The 18,275-nt window shown below is 40.6% G+C and overlaps 2 protein-coding genes across 24 annotated transcripts; both read left to right on the forward strand.

The window, feature by feature from the left end:
- Positions 1-29: 29 nt before the first annotated feature.
- Positions 30-11,513, forward strand: LOC124197440 (dynamin-like). Of its 22 annotated transcripts, none has more exons than XM_046592901.1 (16): positions 91-550; positions 617-690; positions 759-908; positions 2,337-2,540; positions 3,342-3,655; positions 3,817-3,905; positions 4,012-4,357; positions 4,504-4,661; positions 5,045-5,068; positions 5,591-5,759; positions 5,852-5,974; positions 6,058-6,228; positions 6,299-6,457; positions 6,531-6,715; positions 7,036-7,278; positions 10,391-11,513. In XM_046592901.1, the coding sequence occupies exons 1-16, from the start codon at positions 387-389 to the stop codon at positions 10,461-10,463; spliced, it is 2,646 nt and encodes an 881-aa protein (XP_046448857.1). In that variant the 5' UTR covers positions 91-386; the 3' UTR covers positions 10,464-11,513. The 22 variants fall into 22 exon arrangements, with proteins under 22 accessions (XP_046448871.1, XP_046448857.1, XP_046448864.1 ...); XM_046592908.1 differs by lacking the exon at positions 10,391-11,513 and adding an exon at positions 7,854-10,113; XM_046592892.1 differs by lacking the exon at positions 10,391-11,513 and adding an exon at positions 8,503-10,113.
- Positions 11,514-11,966: 453 nt separating this feature from the next.
- Positions 11,967-17,273, forward strand: LOC124197444 (choline transporter-like protein 2). Of its 2 annotated transcripts, none has more exons than XM_046592917.1 (12): positions 11,967-12,812; positions 13,510-13,626; positions 13,830-13,993; positions 14,064-14,244; positions 14,759-14,904; positions 15,064-15,229; positions 15,300-15,534; positions 15,608-15,788; positions 15,853-16,127; positions 16,202-16,354; positions 16,417-16,784; positions 16,854-17,273. In XM_046592917.1, the coding sequence occupies exons 1-12, from the start codon at positions 12,800-12,802 to the stop codon at positions 16,946-16,948; spliced, it is 2,094 nt and encodes a 697-aa protein (XP_046448873.1). In that variant the 5' UTR covers positions 11,967-12,799; the 3' UTR covers positions 16,949-17,273. The 2 variants fall into 2 exon arrangements, with proteins under 2 accessions (XP_046448873.1, XP_046448874.1); XM_046592918.1 differs by lacking the exon at positions 14,759-14,904 and adding an exon at positions 14,387-14,526 and having other exon boundaries at positions 12,084-12,812.
- The last annotated feature ends 1,002 nt before the right edge of the window (positions 17,274-18,275 follow it).

Genomic DNA, 18,275 nt, shown 5'->3' on the forward strand with positions numbered 1-18,275 from the left:
CTTATAGAAATTTCTTCGATCCCCGAGTCAATATTGGGACACTTTCCGATGCGGTTGTGCAATCGGCCGCTGTGTGGCGTATCTCACAGTCTATGCAGCCATGTTGAGTTGGCCTGGCCATATTCGAGCCAGTTCGTGCTATGAGAGACGGTGCTGGTGCGCTCTCTCCAACCGCTGTCATTCTCTACCCAACGTCAAACACGGTTCCACCGACAGTATTGTGGCTGAAAAAAGATTAACCAACTCCCTGAAAGTCTTCTTGTGTTTTTTTGTGAATTTCGTTTCATTGTGCAATCCTCTCTGTGGTCCGCCATAGTGGGGAAGTTCCCGACTGGTCCGAGTTCTTTTTGTAACGTTAGGCTCGACCGTCGAAAACACCATCGAAAATGGCAGGCAATCAGGGAATGGAATCCCTTATTCCTCTCGTGAATAAATTGCAAGATGCCTTCACTTCGTTGGGGGTGCAAATGTCTCTTGACCTACCCCAAATTGCTGTTGTGGGTGGGCAAAGTGCAGGAAAAAGCTCTGTGCTGGAAAATTTTGTTGGCAGGTGGGATTAATTTCGAGAAACCTCCCCTTTGTTTTCTCATAACTCATTGTTTTTTCACTTGTGCAGGGATTTCCTACCTCGTGGCTCTGGCATTGTCACTCGACGTCCCCTTATCTTGCAGCTGATCAACTCTCCTCAGGGTAAGTAACTTGGCAAATGCAATACATGTTATATCTGTGAGTAATAATCAATATGTTTGAACTTTCAGAATATGGAGAGTTTTTGCACTGCAAAGGAAAGATCTTTGCTGACTTTGATGAGATTCGTAAGGAAATTGAGGCAGACACTGACCGATTAACTGGTACCAACAAAGGAATATCCAACTTGCCCATCAATTTGAGAGTATACTCTCCTCACGGTAAACCAATTTTACTTCACAAGTCCAACTTTACTTACAGAAAAGTTTAGAGTTTGATAATGGTTATTTATTTAAGAATTTAAAATGTCACACAATTGAACTAGACTTTGGGAGGGTTTAACGGCGTTATTAAAACACCATTACAAGTAATGGTGGTGGCCAAAACATGTCGCCAAGTTCTTTCCCTTGTCTAAATCTTCCGACCCATCACTACTCACACTGGAGTATACGTCCACATATAGAAAAGTGTGCAGTCCCGAGCATTGCTCGGGATGAACGGATCAATACCTCCTGCCCGCTGCGAGAGATTGGCACTATACAAAAAAGAGGAAAAATAAGGAACCCCCCTCGTTGGTCGACCACATTTCCATGATTCTTGCATCATCGATCATTCTCTCTTATGTAGCCAAAGAACCGCCTCATCACCCCCCGTCCGACTAGGCTCCCCACGACGACTTGATCGACAGACTAAATAGTTGAGAGAGTAATTAGATTGGGTACCACCTAGAGGGGAAGCCTCCCGTCGACTCAACACACTCGTATGAATGAATCCAGCCATTGCTCTGCCTATACGACAACCGGAGTAGCATTTGAAATAGCCATTAAAAATGTTAAACTTTAGTATTGTGGACTGGGGTTTATTTTTCCGGGAAAAAACCCAAATTCTGTATGTCTTCCGTCTCGAGGGTATACGCGGTTTTGTATGTATCGTGTATGTGCGCGCAAAAGAGGGGCCCTCTCAACTGTGGGAGGATCGAGGCTGGTCTGATCGATACGGCCGTTTGCCGTCTCCTAGGAAGAGAATGAGCAGGAAAAAAGGGAGAAATAACGTAAGAGTTTTTCTTTTCTCGTGCAGCACCACTCACAACAACAACAAAAAAAGAAGAAGAAAGATTACTCTTATTCAGATGCTGCTACACTCGCCCATCACACCGTAGTTTCGTTGTGGATTGGTCGCCATGTTGTGTCGATGCCTCTACAAGAAAAACTTTTCTCTTTTTTTTTCCCAAGGAATTCGCATAAGTTTTTCCCTTTTTTTTTGGCGCCATTGACAATCAATAGGAAAAGAAGCTGAGTCTTCTGGTCGATATTAACCTCAAGAGAGCAAAAGGGAACAGATGGGATGAAAGAAGGAAAAACAAATTGAGGATAAGACTCACACAAAAGTTTTTGCTCTTTTTCTCAATTCTTACCGAAAGATGTCTTATCTAGGCCGGTTATAGTGGAACGAATATTTGATCTGGTAAACTGACCTCTTGAGGCACGCACCGAGTCCGAGCGCTTCCCCCCCGCAATATAATGTAATAAAAGAATGCCATTGACCGGAATCTTCTTACGAGCCATTCGTGTTTTTTTTTTTTCGGAGGGCTTTTTCAATAATAAAATAACTCCCACAAACTCACGACTGTTGCGTGTGTGTGTATGTAGTGCTGAACATCACCCTGATCGACTTGCCCGGTCTGACCAAGATCGCTGTTGGCGATCAGCCTTTGGACATCGAGGCTCAAATCCGAGACATGATTTTTCAATTCATCACCAAGGAGACTTGCCTTATCCTGGCAGTCACTCCTGCCAACATTGATTTGGCTAATTCGGATGCCTTGAAATTGGCCAAGGAAGTGGATCCCGATGGTATTTCACATTGCGAAATTATCAGCACGAATACTTGGCAGCTTCTGTATTTATGAATGGGCCCCCCTCGTGTAAATAGGCTTGGCGTGTGTGGGTTCTTTTTTTAGTTAGTTATGTAATGAATGATGATCGCATGTCAAGAGTTTCTTTTTTATTATTTTTATTTTATTTTTTTACCGCTTTTTGTTTTCGTGTTGTAGTTCTTAATTTGACCCTGATTGATTTGCCTGGCTTGACGAAAATTGCCGTCGGTGACCAACCTATCGACATTGAGATGCAAATACGTAGCATGATCCTCACCTATATCACAAAATCTAGTTGCCTCATCCTGGCTGTTACCCCTGCCAACATTGATTTGGCCAATTCGGATGCTTTGAAACTGGCCAAAGAAGTAGATCCTGCAGGTATAATAAAAATAATAAATTGTAGTTTCTGCTCCTCTACCCTTTTTTAAAAAGGTCGCAGGCACGTGAGTTGCTTCCTGATTCGTGTTTTATTGCTTGTATATTTCCCTGTCTTGACATTCCAATTTCCTTTGACTTTTGACGTGAAAGAAAATCGTGCCAGGCAGTTTTATATATCTCAATTGGGAAAGATCCCTGTTAAACCTTGAACGCAATCTCCACGGCACCATTTTCTTTGATGACTCCCCGATACTTGCATTTTTAAACCTGCTTAAAGGATTGCCACTATCGATCCGTCGACCGAAACGGAGAGAGGATTTGCTCTGGTTCGATCGATGTCTGGATGGTGTTGGTTATTTTATCCAGAATGTTTCGTTAACGCGCTGTTGTTGCACAGGTTTGCGAACAATTGGTGTCATCACCAAGCTGGATTTGATGGACGAAGGAACGGATGCTCGAGACATTTTGGAGAACAAGCTGCTGCCGTTGCGGCGCGGCTACGTCGGTGTGGTCAACCGTAGCCAAAAGGATATCGACGGACGCAAAGACATTAAAGTGGCTGTAGCGGCCGAGCGCAAATTCTTCCTCGGCCACCCATCCTACCGCCATATGGCTGAGAGAATGGGAACGCCCTACCTTCAACGTGTTCTCAATCAGCAGCTCACTAACCACATCCGTGAAACGTTGCCAGGATTGAGAGACCGTCTCCAGGTCTGTTGTTGTTGTTGTTGTCACAGGGAATGAATGGGATGAGAATGCGTGGTGGGCAATAATAATGGCATTTGAAATGGGATCAGCAGGATGTTGACAACAGATGAGAAATTCTTTAACGCTTTTTTGTTTGTCATCTTTTTTTTAATTTCGCCATGTAGAAACAATTGCTGAGCATGGAGAAGGAAGTGGAACAGTTCAAACACTTTCGTCCCGACGACCCGAGCATCAAGACGAAAGCCATGCTTCAGTAAGCCAGCGGAATTGATTCCATTGTGTTTATCTCTTGTCACCACACCGGTTTGTTGTTGTTGTTGTTGTCAACTCACGGCTCTGTGGTTCGTGTCGCATTTCAGGATGATCCAGCAGCTCCAGTCGGATTTCGAGCGGGCCATCGAAGGTTCTGGCACGGCCAATATTAACACGATGGAACTGTCTGGCGGTGCCAAGATCAACCGCTTGTTCCACGAGCGTTTCCCATTCGAAATTGTCAAGATGGAGTTTGACGAGAAAGAGTTGCGCCGCGAAATTGCGTTCGCCATCCGCAACATCCACGGTATTCGCGTCGGTCTCTTCACTCCCGATCTTGCCTTTGAGGCCATCGTCAAGAAGCAGATATCCCGCCTCAAGGAACCCTCCCTCAAGTGTATCGATTTGGTCGTCGCCGAGTTGACTAACGTTGTCCGCTTCTGCGCCGAAAAGGTTAGACATGTACACTTACCGATCAGTTTGGGGAATCATGCCGGTTCTATTTTGTTTGTGTGTTTATTTACGGGTTGACTCTGTGGGAAGTCTGGGTCGGCTATATGCTATTGATATTAACGACCTCTCATTTCCTGGACAAACAGATGAACCGTTATCCACGACTACGCGAAGAAGCCGAGCGTATCATCACGACACAAATTCGCGAGCGTGAGCAGCGATGCAAGGACCAGATCATTCTCCTCAACGAGTGCGAGTTGGCTTACATGAACACCAACCACGAGGACTTTATCGGATTCGCAAAGTATAAAATCACCCGTTCTAATTTCTAGATATTTTATTGAGAATTATAGATTTAATAAGGTGATTTAGAGTTTAGTAATGAACAAGTTATGCCAGCACAGCTGACCTCTCTTCTGCCTTTTTAAGTTAACTTTTTGTTAACTTTTTTTTATTTAATTTTATTGCTTTTACCTTCCATTAAATTTCTATACAACAGCTTTAGATGACTGCACTTATGTTTCCTTTCTTTATACAGAGATTTTTTTTTTGTTTTTCTTTTTGTGTGTTTTTGTTTTGTTTTTGATTTTTTTTTCTTTACCATTTTCCAAAATATTTCTTTCTTCTCTCCATAAATGTTTTGTGATTGTTCTGACGACTTTTACTTTGGCTTTGATGCGTTGGCAGAGCGGAGAGCATCTCTATGACACGGTACGTGATGCCAGTTGACGACTGCTGTAAAAACATTTTTTCGTTTTGTTTTTTTGGATTTCACTTTTTTTCCAACTTTTTTGGTTTTACTTTTTCTACTTTGCTTTTAAAAACAAATCATCGCATTCAATTAGCTGCTCTGCCTTCGCATTCCACTTTTTTTTTGACTCTTTAGACTTTTAATTTGTTTCTTCTAACAGACAAATTAACGCACTAATGAGCGTACAATCTTCGCTGCATTTGTATTCATTTAGCCAGTAGTTGACGTTGGAACCAATGGATCACTATCCTTTTCTATTATTTGGATTGAATTCCTTCTATTCTTTCTTTTAGCATTGCTGAATACGTAGTGTGACATCTATTATTTTCACTAACTCTAAAATCATTTCCATTACTGATACGTTTGTATCCTCCCTCTGCTACTTGTTTACATTCAATTGATGGGATGCCATTGACGCAATTGTTTTTCTAATGTTTCTCGAACGCATTTTGCTTTTTTCTTTTTATCGCCTACTTTTATAGCGCCCAGCAGTCGTCGGAGAATGCCAGCAATACAGGACGAAAGCTTGGCAATCAAGTCATCCGCAAAGGCTACATGTCCATCTCCAATTTGGGCATCATGAAAGGCGGTTCGCGGGATTACTGGTTCGTTTTGAGCTCGGAGACCCTGTCGTGGTACAAAGACGACGAGGTATTTTGTTTCCGTTTGATCGATTTCCTTTCGGTCGTTGAATTTGTTCAAAAAATAAAAAAAAAAAACATTCCATTTGTCATGGATCGCAGGAGAAAGATAAGAAGTACATGCTGAATCTGGACGGTCTGAAGCTGCGTGATATCGAGCAAGGATTCATGTCTCGTCGGCATGCCATTGGCCTTTTCAATAAAGACGGTCGCAACGTGTACAAGGTTCGGAAATACTATTTGCATGTTCACTTTTTTGGGGATTCCTTATTTATTTTCATTGGTTTTCTTGCCCCCGATGTTCACAGGATTACAAGCAGCTGGAAGTGAGTTGCGAGACTCAAGATGATGTCGATTCGTGGAAGGCTTCTTTCTTGCGTGCCGGTGTCTACCCCGAAAAGTTGTCTGATACCACCAACGGTGAAGATTCTGCTGATCGCGAGAATTCCGCTTCAATGGATCCCCAACTTGAGCGACAGGTAATAACGTGGAAAAAGAACTGGATGTGTTGAACGTGCGTGTGTAATCGTTCTCTCTCTTTGTGTCTAGGTTGAAACTATTCGTAATTTGGTCGACTCGTACATGAAAATCGTGACCAAGACCACGAGAGATTTGGTGCCCAAGACGATCATGCACTTGATGATCAACGATACCAAGGATTTTATCATGGCTGAGCTGCTGGCCAACCTCTACGCTACTGGCGACACGGTAAATTGAGTTGGAAATCTCCTTTGCCCAAGTCCTAAGATTAAAACTTTGTTATTGGATTATTTACTTGCAGAACAACATGATGGAAGAGAGTGCCGAGGAGGCCGTCAAGCGAGAGGAAATGTTGCGAATCTACCACGCCTGTAAAGAAGCCCTGAAGATTATTGGTGACGTGTCGATGGCCACAGTTTCAACGCCCGTTCCTCCGCCCGTTAGGGGTGGCGACGACTACTTCAGGTCTGGACCTGATAATTCAAGGTTCATTATACAACACGAAAAAAAAATATCACAAAACTGCCAAGAAGGCTATCCCTTCTTTTCTCTCTTTTTTCTCTATCGCGTTGAATCTTTTTTTTTTCTGGCTCGACGTCAAAATGTCGCATCCAATCTTTTTGAAACGGATCCAAGTTACGGCCCCGTCTACATATATATCTTCCGATTGGATAGATTTGATGTCTCCAATCGATCCCCCCTTTTTCTTATTCATTTCTTTCTTCGTACAATTTTCGTGCATTCAATTCACAAAAGATGTCCAACGGAAAAGTTTTTCATTTGTATTTCTTTTTTTGTGTTATTAGTATCGGTCAGCGAGTGTCACCACCGTCTCCTGGCGGTCCTAACCGTCGCCCAATGAGTGGAGTCGCTCCAGCTCCCGCTCCTGGTCCGGGATCATCGGTCAGCCGAGCTCCACCGGCTCCTCCGGTGACTGGCCGCCCCGCACCGGCCGTACCTAATCGCCCTGGAGATGCAACCGGAAGGGCCCCACCGGCACCACCTTCACGTCCCGGCGGAACTGCGCTCCCGCCGCCACTTGTGCCAACGTAAGTCACCCCCCTCATCAAAATCCTAATTAGATTTATTGTTATTATCATTAAGTAGGTAGATTTGTGAATCAAATTTAATTACTAACTGCCCTTTAACTATCTACAATCAGTTCGTTCAAGTATTTCTCTTCGCGCCTGTATAAGATACTTGATAGAGGGATTATCTTGTTGAATTGTTTTTTAATGTGCAGTAGAGAAATACTTGGAAAGTAATTGGACAAACGCATTAGTAGTAGCCGGGGACAAAAGGGGTGGGTGTTGTTCGCGGTATGTTTTGTGTGTTTGCTTCGGGTGAATTTATTAATTCGTGTGCGTGTCTCTTGTCATCTTGACTTGATATTTTAACAAAGGAAGAAGCGAATTATGTTGACTAATTTTATACTATGAAGCCAGAAGTGTGTGTGTGTGCATTCACGAGCTGGAGAATAGGAGAGCTTTTTTCTTTTTCTTTTTTTTAAAAGGAAATGTGTGTGATAGTTTAAATTTCTTTGTAGTCACGAAAGCCCCAAAAAATTGAACGCCACCAATTTCCTTGTTGGTATCCATTTTTTTTTGTCTTTTTCATATTGCAGTCGGCGCACGTAAAAAGAAAACAAACGAGAAAGTGAACAAACTAATAAAACAGAGAGAGAGAGAATTCTCCCCTCCCGAGAAAAACGGTTATTCATGTATCACATCCGTCACACGCTAGAAAAAAACCCCCTCTTCATCATCCAGTCACACACACACACACACACGTGCACTCTCTGGAGAGAAATAGAAAGAAAAAAATTAGAAAGAAAGAAAAGAATTGGACAAAACTTTTTGTTTTGTGTATTTGTTTTTATAAATTCCCAAGAAATTTATTATTGTACCGCCTGTTTTTTGTCGTTCGACTTTTCTTTCTTTCTCTTTTTTGAATCCATCAATGCGGTCGGATGGTCTTATAGCTTCTCCTTACTAAAAAAAAATAAATGCTAATGTTGTGTGCACTCGATCTATGTACGTTGTTTGTATGCTCTCCATCTCTCTCTCTCTACTTTTTGCTTTTGGGTTTATTTTCTGGGGGCATTTGAACTCGTTTTTTTTGTTTCCTTTTTTTACTTTTGTTTTTTCTTCGATCCATATGCAAAAAAACAAAACAAACATCCTTCTCGTGTGTGTGTGTGTGTGTGTGTGTGTAAGAATCCCGAAATAATGTAATACCGAAATATCCTGAAACACAACCAAACCAAAACACAGGCGAGGAGTAGGAGGAGGTTCCCAGCAGCCCGGCATCGTCTTACCGCAGCGCGTCCAGCAAGCAGTAGTCAACGTCGCCGTCAATGAAATGGTCGGCGCTCTCGGGAAGCAGTTTAAATTCAATTAGAAACAAAAATCAAACCGGATCTGATATGATCACACAAACAAATTTGAAACGAATCATCAAATAATACCCACCCGAACCCTCCTTCCTCTCCTCTTTCCCATAAACATTCCGTTACTGTATCACCTCCTGTCTAGAAAAAAGAATTTGTTGTGTCGATTCAAAAGTCGAGAAAAACAAAATCTCCCAAACAAATTTAAACGAAAACGTTTTGTGTTTGAATTTTCGCTGCCTCTCCCACACGTTCGTTTTCTCTTGTTATCTTTCTCTCTCTCACTTCTCTTTTTAGAACAAAGAAATGTTCACTACGTAACTGTAGTCGAATAGCACTACGTCGTATTGCTGTTAAATCTCAACCGCGTCGATTTCTATATCAATATCAGTGGCCGTCAGCGAAAGAAATTTGATCAAACCGCGAAAAGCTAAAGAATTCAGTCGGACTGGTGAGAAAAGTCCTTAAAAATTAAACAAAAAAAAACCTTTAGGCCATGTTATTGTTTCTTGTTTTTCCATTCATCCTCCTTTGAAAAACACAAACTTAACGTTCTAAAAGTTAATAATAATAAAAAAGTTTGATGTGGTTTAAAAAAAAGAATCCGAATAGTAATTGTTTCTTTTCGATTATTTGCTTGGGATCCGATTCCATATTTGAAAAGAGTTGTTTGTTAATTAGATCATCTCTCTGTCTCTAAATCACTCCTAATTGGCTCTTGGGTTTGTTTTCACAGCACTTGCGTCTAACACACAGTTTGTTTATTGCGTCGTTTCCTTAATGATATATATACATACGAGAAACTATGTCCATATATCCTACCCCCCCCAAAAAAAAAATTCACGTTGATGTTTGTCTTCGGAAATGTTTTTAGTGCCGACACGCTATACTATACTGTCGTAGTCCAGTTAATAGTACACGAAAAAAAAATTGTGTGTTACCCAGATTGATGTTATACACCAAAATCGAAGAAGAAAATAAGCGCCAGGGAAACGATTAGCAAAGAAATTAAAAAGCAGACAGATTGACTAAATAAATAATGAAAGAGAGAGAGTTAAGGACACACCGCCTCGTCCCCAAAGTTATCATCAATATACACCATTTCTGTTCCCCCGAAAACAAGATAGTTTTGTACAGTAGTGTTTTTTATGCTTTCCCTTTCAAATCAAACGGGTTCAATTCATTCGAGAGAAAACGAACATGTCAAATGAACGGAAACAAAATTCCCAAATCCGATTTTGTTGTTACGAAAGATCTGTTTTTCTTCTTTTTTCTCTGATTTCTTGTTTTATACATATTATATTATCATTACAGGGGGAATTTGTGTGTGTGTGTTTGTGCGATGCTTGGGGCCCATCATCTCCACAAAAAAAAAAGGAAACAAAAATATGTGTCTATCTCTCCCTTATTTACTTTCATCATTCCCTTTTAAACCTGAATCTCTCCGAGCTAAACTCTCGAATCCATTTACCGAATACAATTTGTTGAAAATTCATCTTTGGCTAAAACTTGGGTGGTTCATCAAATTTACCTTTTGCTTGCTACTGGTGGCCGATTCAATTTATTTTCAAATTTAAATTTTTTCTCGACTAACCTTTTTTTTTCCTTTGCCTGATTTATGCTTTTATTTAGTGGAATTTTGTAGAATTTAATTTGCTAATTTTTCTAGATTTATTTTTTTATTATTATTGATTTTTATTTGTTGATATTTTATTATTTATTTGTTTGTTTTTTCCCCGTTGTTTATTTATTTATTTATCGATTACGTTTAGGAGACCCATGCCGAGCGTACCGCCGCGGCTACCGGATCGACCTCAAATTCCCGGCCGACCTTACTATCACTAGTCCCGAATCTTAATAATTTTTTTGACAACGGCAGCAACCTCTACCCCCCCCCCCCCCTCAACTCTATAAATAATTCTGATGCAACGGCAATTGCGTCTCCCAGCATATAACGATGATCTGTACAGAAACCCAGTAAACTATCTTATAATGAACAAGGGGGGAAATGAAGTAGAAAATACTAAGCACAAATTAATAGCAACCTGAATTTTCAAAAGTCATTATTCGGTTGTGAATTTTGTTGTCATTTTTCTTTTCTTTTTTTTTTCAAGGAAAAAGAGAAGAAAAATAAATGTTTGGGTAAATCCTGAAATCGACGTCAAAGAAATAAGCCAGCAACCAAAATAAAAAAAAGAGAAAATTGGGGAATAATAATTGTTTTATTAATCCCCAGATTTCGTCTTCATTTATAATGACCAAAATATACATAAAACGTTTTAGGCAAGTTCTTAATACGGTTCACGGTTCCATGCTAAATGTGCTAGCACATTCCAGTCAAATCCTTCCATTCTTGTAATTTGAGATGATATCCCTTTAGCTGCAATAACTCCTTAATTTTTTCCCCTTTCCCCAAATAGATTACACACATCCATTCATCTGATGATTTGATCATATTTCATATCCCCTTTTTTCTTTTATTTCTAAAGCAATTTGGCTGCGAATCGCCCGGAATGGTGTACACAGGGTTTGACTGGAACAAAGTGTGTTGTTGTTATTGTATACGTTCAGCTAACAACGACTTGTTAACAGCTCCTGTCATAACATCGTTATTTCTTCACAAAGAAAAAAACAAACAAAATTGAAGGTTTAGCACCACACACACAAAGTTTCATCCATCGATGACATATTTTCCCTGAACCCAAATAATTTTTCACGTGTTAGGTATATTCGAGTAACCCAGAGTGTGTTCCATTTTCTTAATTTCTTAGCAATTTGATGCTTGTTTAGTTGATTAACTAGCAGACAGCACCCACGTCCATTTCACCCTCTCACTTTGTATAGTTTTCTTTTTCCTTTGCTATTTACCAATACAATTCAGTCTTTGTGTCGTGACAGAGTGAGTATTCTTTTTGCACAGCACGTAATCCATAATACCACTTTCATGGGCTGTCAAAAATTGTCTTGTTGATTCTCGTCACCATGACAACAATGGTGGCAATGAAGGCCGAGTTCGTTCAGTCTAACCGGAATAAACTCTAATGAGGCAACCATAATTGAGCCTACGCTGATGTTGTAAAACAAAATTTCTATCCCTTCAACTGTATGAGAATATGCCGTGTATTACAAATATGTACTCGCTGCGGCGTTAATCTAATAACATTCATATCCAAAAGCCCCTCAGTCCTACATGTCCCGGTTCCAAACATTGCAAAACCAACGATAAGGGCATCATGGCGTACACACACACATATGTTTTATGGGCTTCGTAAGTACAGCAATATAAAACTTCATGTCGGGGAAAAAGTACCGACATCTAGTCCTAAGGAATATGACGCCATTCATTGCGTCTAGAGTTTCCTTCGTCGCCATCACGATTGCACAACAACAACAAAACCAGACGTCATTTGAATATTGGCACTGCAAATGGAAATCATTCGAGATTTTGTTTTTCATTCCCAGAAGCACATGACCACGTTGGGTGGCACATTGTGAAATATCAAACTCGTTCGTAAAACCCTAATCAATTTGATCAAAGTCTGGGTGTGTAAATCATTCGCGAAAAAAGATGTTTTGCAAAGTTTGCAAACGGGGATTTTGGTGAAAGTTGTAACCCAAAGTTAACAGCAATAAACTTTTGCTCAATAGACCGTGAAAAATTGAAACATAAAAAGTTTCTAAATCACAACTTCCTTCCTGGAAATAAAAAAGAAGATTGTTAAAAATATTTTGTGTTTTTCCCCCTCCCCTCAAAAAAGTTTTGCATGTTTGACGCTAGTGTCGCAGTGGTCGGTGGCCGTATCTAGCCTTGAGGCATCACAACGTTGGCTCACAGTTGTTTTCCAACACACGATCGAGAAAGACCTGTGCAAGTCGGTGTGTTTGTGTACAGAGATAAGTTTAGGAATTTCAGACAACATTTAAGCAACAATTCTAGTGCAGACGACTCAGTGAAATAAAGGCAGTTGAAAGTAAAGTTATTTGATTAAAGTCTGGAGAGTTCTAGTTGAACAGAAGTTGTGCTGGTGGTTTTCAATTAGGCAGGCTCAACTTTGTGGTCGCAATTAATCATTGCCATCTGCTGCTGGAGAGTCTCGGACGTGCTTGTTGAGTGATGAGTAATAGTTGGTGATCGGTTTAAATTCCACACGAGTACAGCTGCACCGCCAACATCCGCTTCAATGACTAAAGTTGGTAAGTACAAACGTTCTGAATAAATCCCACGAGAGACGACACACACTAAAGTATGTCAGTTGCAATGTATTTTCCACCCACTCGTATTCCTTTGGGCAACACGAACTTGTTCGCAAAAAGACTCTTCTTTCTTTATTTCGGCCACGCTTTACGACGTAAAACAAGACGTAGATTTCTTTAGGGAAATGGGGCAGACAGACTTTTATTTTAATTTGAGATTCCTTTCTTCTCTTTTCCCGTTGTCCGCCAAGCGGAAATGACGGCACGCGCTATACAAGGGCCTTTTCAGACACACAAATAACCGGAAGAAATAGGAAAGCTGAGACTGCCATACTCTCTTTGCAGAGATTCCATCTCGCCCCTTTTTATTTTTTACGATTTCCTTTTCAAAGTAGAAAAAAGGGCAACTTTTTTTGTATCGATTTTACTGACTAGAGCTAATTGGACTCGCATTTTCTTCTTATAAAGAAAGAAAGAAGGAAGAGGACCTTTTCTATTTCATCAAGTTACATGGGTCCTTGAGTTTGGGGCGTTATAGAGAGAGAGAACGATCGATACACACCCAGAATCTTGTTTTCTTCTAATCTCCTCCGGGCAAGGAATAATATGGAAACAGATGCCAGCATTCTTTTTTTATGTTTTTGCCAAATAACTTTTTTGTTGATCAATGTTTATTTTTCTTGCCATTTTTCTGTAGAGGACCAATCCGGCATGGTCCATCGGGGACCTGTCAAAAACCGATCCTGCACAGACATTTTCTGTCTGATAATCTTCATTGCTTTCCTGGTCGGTTGGGGCATCATTGGATTCTACGGTAAGGAAAATAAAAAATCCGATAGATGTTGTGGAACAAATTTAAAAGTAACCTACCAAAATTTCAAAGTCCTATCACGTCATCCGGTAATCCGGTCTACTTTTTACCCAGAAAATCAGATACTATTGTTGTTGTTGTTGTTGTTGCTTCTTGTGTCTCCTGTGTGTTGGTCCTGATCGATATTCTTTTTTCTTGGTTGTCAGGATTCACACTGGGCGATCCGCAACGCCTCCTCCATCCTACTGATAGCAATGGAAAAATTTGCGGTGTCGATGAGACAGTGAAGGATAAGCCCAACCTATTCTATTTTGATCTCACTCGATGCGCCGACCCCTCCATCTTCATAACCGGATGTCCCACTCCGCAAGTATATGGAAAGCTTACAAATATAGTCTGTTTCTCTTTATTTAACTAGCTATCGATTTCTCTCCCTGTAGGTCTGTGTCAAGTCGTGTCCAACTGAAAACTTTTTAGCCATTGCTTCAGCTGCCGAAAAAGGAGATGAGCTGATCAAAACCAAATTGAAATGCAAAGAGAACGTGACTCTCAGTCAGTTTAGCGTGAAACAACTCGTGGATCAAGGATTGTGCGCCAGTTATTACCTTCAAAGCGAGCCGAGTAAGTTCCGTTGGTTGGTACAAAAGTCTTGAAACGTAAAAATAATATTTAGGAGGGGAAAACAAAATCCTTGTTTCTGTTTGGAGTCACGCCCATTTCCCTTCCTAAACGACCCTATGTAAAACGGTTTGTGTAAAAATAGTTGCTGGGCACTGTCTGCCAATTCTGACGGTCGATTTGAAGAAGGCTGCACCCCGTGCCAAAATTCAAATGCCGCTTGCATTGAAAGGAAAGGAAGATATGGTAGACCAAGCTGTGGTCACTCTTCTTGATTTGACCAAGGTTTGCAGTAAAAATCTATTCACCCTTCCATGGATAGTTTCACTATACCTTTCTGCGTACTAATTCACTATTTAATCTTTGGGCACTGCGCTGCTTTTGACGAAACTGAGACTATTCTCCCTGATCGAATGTTATTGAATGACTGCTTCAAGACTAATAGTTGCTTTTCACACGGCTTTTTTCTAACCAAGACTGTATCTTTGTGTCCCACTGTTATTTTCTAACTTGACAGTCGCCGGCAGATGTATTCCTTCGCTTACCAATATGACCACAGATTCTATAATCTTTTCGAATCCTGCTGTCCGTGAGGTTCCCATCCCGATAGAAGATATAGTCAACGGCACCATATTCTTAGCGCAGCTTTTGAGTGCTGGACAGGTAAAAAGAAAAACATTGGCTTTTTTTATTTTATTATTTTTGTCGAATGTGCGTTCGCTTTGATTCTGTGCTATTCGTTTCTTCGTCTTTTATAAAGTAGAATTCCTTATTCTGCACATTCCTTTTGATTTCCCTAATTGTTAAAATTTTTCTTCGCAGACATTCGATCGGATTTTTCAAGACTATTCCGAGACATGGTGGATTATATTGATCGGACTGGCCGTCTCTATGATAATATCTCTCTTCTGGATTGTTTTGATGAGATTCGCGGCTGGATTTATGGTCTGGTTGTCAATTTTGGCCATTCTAGCTCTTCAGGGATTTGGTAAGTTCTAATTTCTGTCGTCTTTTTAAACTGTGCCTTATTAATAGATTCGTTTGGGTTTTTTTTTTAGGATTCTGGTATTGCTTTACGCGATACACCGAGCTAAAGGAATTCCCGGGAGGCAATAATCAAACGTTGGCTCAAATCGCATTCACCACAAACCTGGGCACCTACTTGGAATTGAAGGAAACATGGCTGGCATTTGTCATAATCTTAGGCATTTCAATGGTTGTCATTGTGTTGATGCTAATATTTTTGCGCAACCGGATTCGAATTGCCATTGCCCTCATCGGCCACGCCAGCAAGTAAGTTAAATCAACAGTTAAATGTCTTTTTTAATCGTGTTCTTTAATCACTTTTGTTTGTGATTTTTTTCAGGGCTGTTGCTAGCCTCATGAGCACTTTAGTGTTCCCCATCTTCCCTTGGGTGTTCCAAGTGCTTGTGATTGGCTATTTCGGTGCAGTTGCTCTCTACGCGGCCTCGATAGGTAAATCCACGTTCAAGGTGGTGGGTCCCGACAACATGACGACAACCAACTGCAGTTGCACTTCAGTGATTGTAAGTTGAATTTCGACTGGAATAAATTAATCACAAGTCCTTACAAGTATTTGTTGGCATTTAGGATTCGGTGGGCACTTGCATCCCTCTCGGATTCGAACAAATTTGTTCGAGTCAATGTCCTGGCGCCATTTGCAAATTCTTCGAGACGGGTGGAAACTTTTACGTGACTGTCCTTCAGATCTACAACCTTTTTGGTCTGTTTTGGGGTCTCTTCTTCGTTTCTGCTTTGTCTGAAATGGTGCTGGCCGGCGCCTTTGCGTCCTGGTACTGGGCATTCGACAAATCTCGCGACGTGCCATTCTACTCCTTGACTAACAGTTTCTTCAGGACCATTTTGTAATTTCACATTTTTCCTTTTTTTTTATTCGGTTCTCATTTTTAAACTATGTTTTTTTTTTAATGGCTTAAAGTTACCATATGGGGACCGTCGCCTTTGGCTCTCTGATCATCGCCATCATCCGTTCCGTCCGCGTTTTACTGGAATACCTCGACCGAAAAGTGCGTGAATACTCGGACACTTCCTGCAGCCGTGCCATGATGTGTCTATGCAAATGCTGTTTCTGGTAAGCATTTATTCCCTAAATTTATTACTAAATCGTTAAAACATTTTGGGCTTTATTTACAGGATGTTGGAAAAATTCATGCGATTTGTCAACCGCAACGCGTACGTACTGTGCGCCATCAATGGCACGGGTTTCTGCGAATCAGCTTCGGAGGCTTTCTCCCTTCTCTTACGTAACGTCGTTCGAGTCGCCGTCTTGGACAAAGTGACGGATTTCCTGTTGTTTATCGGCCGTCTCGTTATCGTCACATCTGTGGGCATACTGTCCTTTTACGTCTTCACCAACCGGATTCATTACATCAACGAATATCTGCCGCCCACCCACTACTACATGGTGCCAATTATCACCACCGTGTTGGGAGCCTACTTCATATCCGGTCTGTTTTTCAGCGTCTACGCCATGGCGATCGACACCATCTTTATCTGTTTTCGTAAGTTTTGTGTTGATTAACTTTATTGCTCAATTCTTTAATACAATTTCTTTCTTTTTTTTTCTACAGTACAAGATACAGAAATGAACGACGGGTCGCCGGAAAAGCCGTTTTACATGTCCCAGGAGTTAATGGAAATTCTTGGTAAGAAGAACAAGTCGTAAGCGAAACCAGTTTTGTACCTTTTCTTCCTCCGTTTTTTTTTGTTCGTTTCTTTTGATAAATTCACATCGCACATTAATTTTTGCATAAAAAATGTTACCGAGTTAACTCGTGTTGATTGGGAGAAATGAGCACTGATGTATGCCTTTCTTCTGCCTTAAACTGTTGGCCGTGTGTTTTCCTTATTGTATTCTTCTATGGGCGAATTGTTTTGATACTGTTGTCGCCATGTGTTTCATGAGTTATCCGAAGTGCCATAATCTCCTGGTTGTTCTTTTGGTTCATTTTCACTCCACGTCTTAAAATACAATCAAATTTTTTGCCAAGGTTTGGTTAGTTTGTGATTGTTTATTGACATTCAGAGGCAACTTTGATCTTTTACCTATTCCTTTCCGTTTCTACGAGTGACCTACTCTAAAATATTTTGCTATCAAACTCAACGCATGGGCATGGTGGAAATTCAAGAAAGAAAGATAGCAGTTTTGTATTATTCAACATGATTTTAAAAAACTCCAAAACTTGCATTTATTGTCTAGTTAGAAAGATTACCGCTAGATGCGTTGTTGTGTCATGCGTGGAAAAAGCTTCTGCTCTGCAGGCTGCAGCAGTTGCATGGCTCAGAGAACAATATAAACAAGAAAAGCAAGAATAATTTAAATTAACAAGAACAGTTCCTGAAGATGAATCAGTTAGTTTTGCCATCGCCAAAATTATTTCAAAAACGAATTGCTAATAATGTGAGTGTTACGATGAGTGAAGAGCAGTTTTTAGCTGCGAATGAAGTCGTGCCGATATCTACACCAGTTCACCAAAAGAAGATGTTGTGTCATTTTTCGAATCCGTTTCTGGCAGTCCAACAAAGAGCAAGAAAAACAATAAAAGATAAAGTCTTTCACTAGAGTCAAAGCGAATTCAACTAGTCCTAACGTGAGGAGCATTGCAATTTTAATTACCCAGTTAAATTATTCAAATCCTTTTTCGATAGTTGATGTCTGATGTCACTGATATCTCAGAACCTGAAGTATTATTATGAAATATTAATTATCTTCCTTGACACCAGAGATTCCACAAGTGTCTTGGTAGATAATGCTGTCAACTATATGGGGAACCTAGTGGAGATATTGTGGTAAGTGCTGATTGTGAAAACAAGTTGTTCTGTGCTAGAATAGAGTTTATGTTGGCTGCATTGGGATGACCTCCGAGATGAAATGATACATCCAAGATCCAACCTCTTCTGTTGAACCCCTAGCTCCTTGAGCAGTCTCGCCGACAATCAATAATGCAATGCCTGTATGCCCATTAAACATCGCTGCCTTCAAGTTGGTGACG

The sequence above is a fragment of the Daphnia pulex genome, chromosome 7, assembly GCF_021134715.1.
Source record: "Daphnia pulex isolate KAP4 chromosome 7, ASM2113471v1".
In the NCBI taxonomy this organism is placed as follows: domain Eukaryota; kingdom Metazoa; phylum Arthropoda; class Branchiopoda; order Diplostraca; family Daphniidae; genus Daphnia; species Daphnia pulex.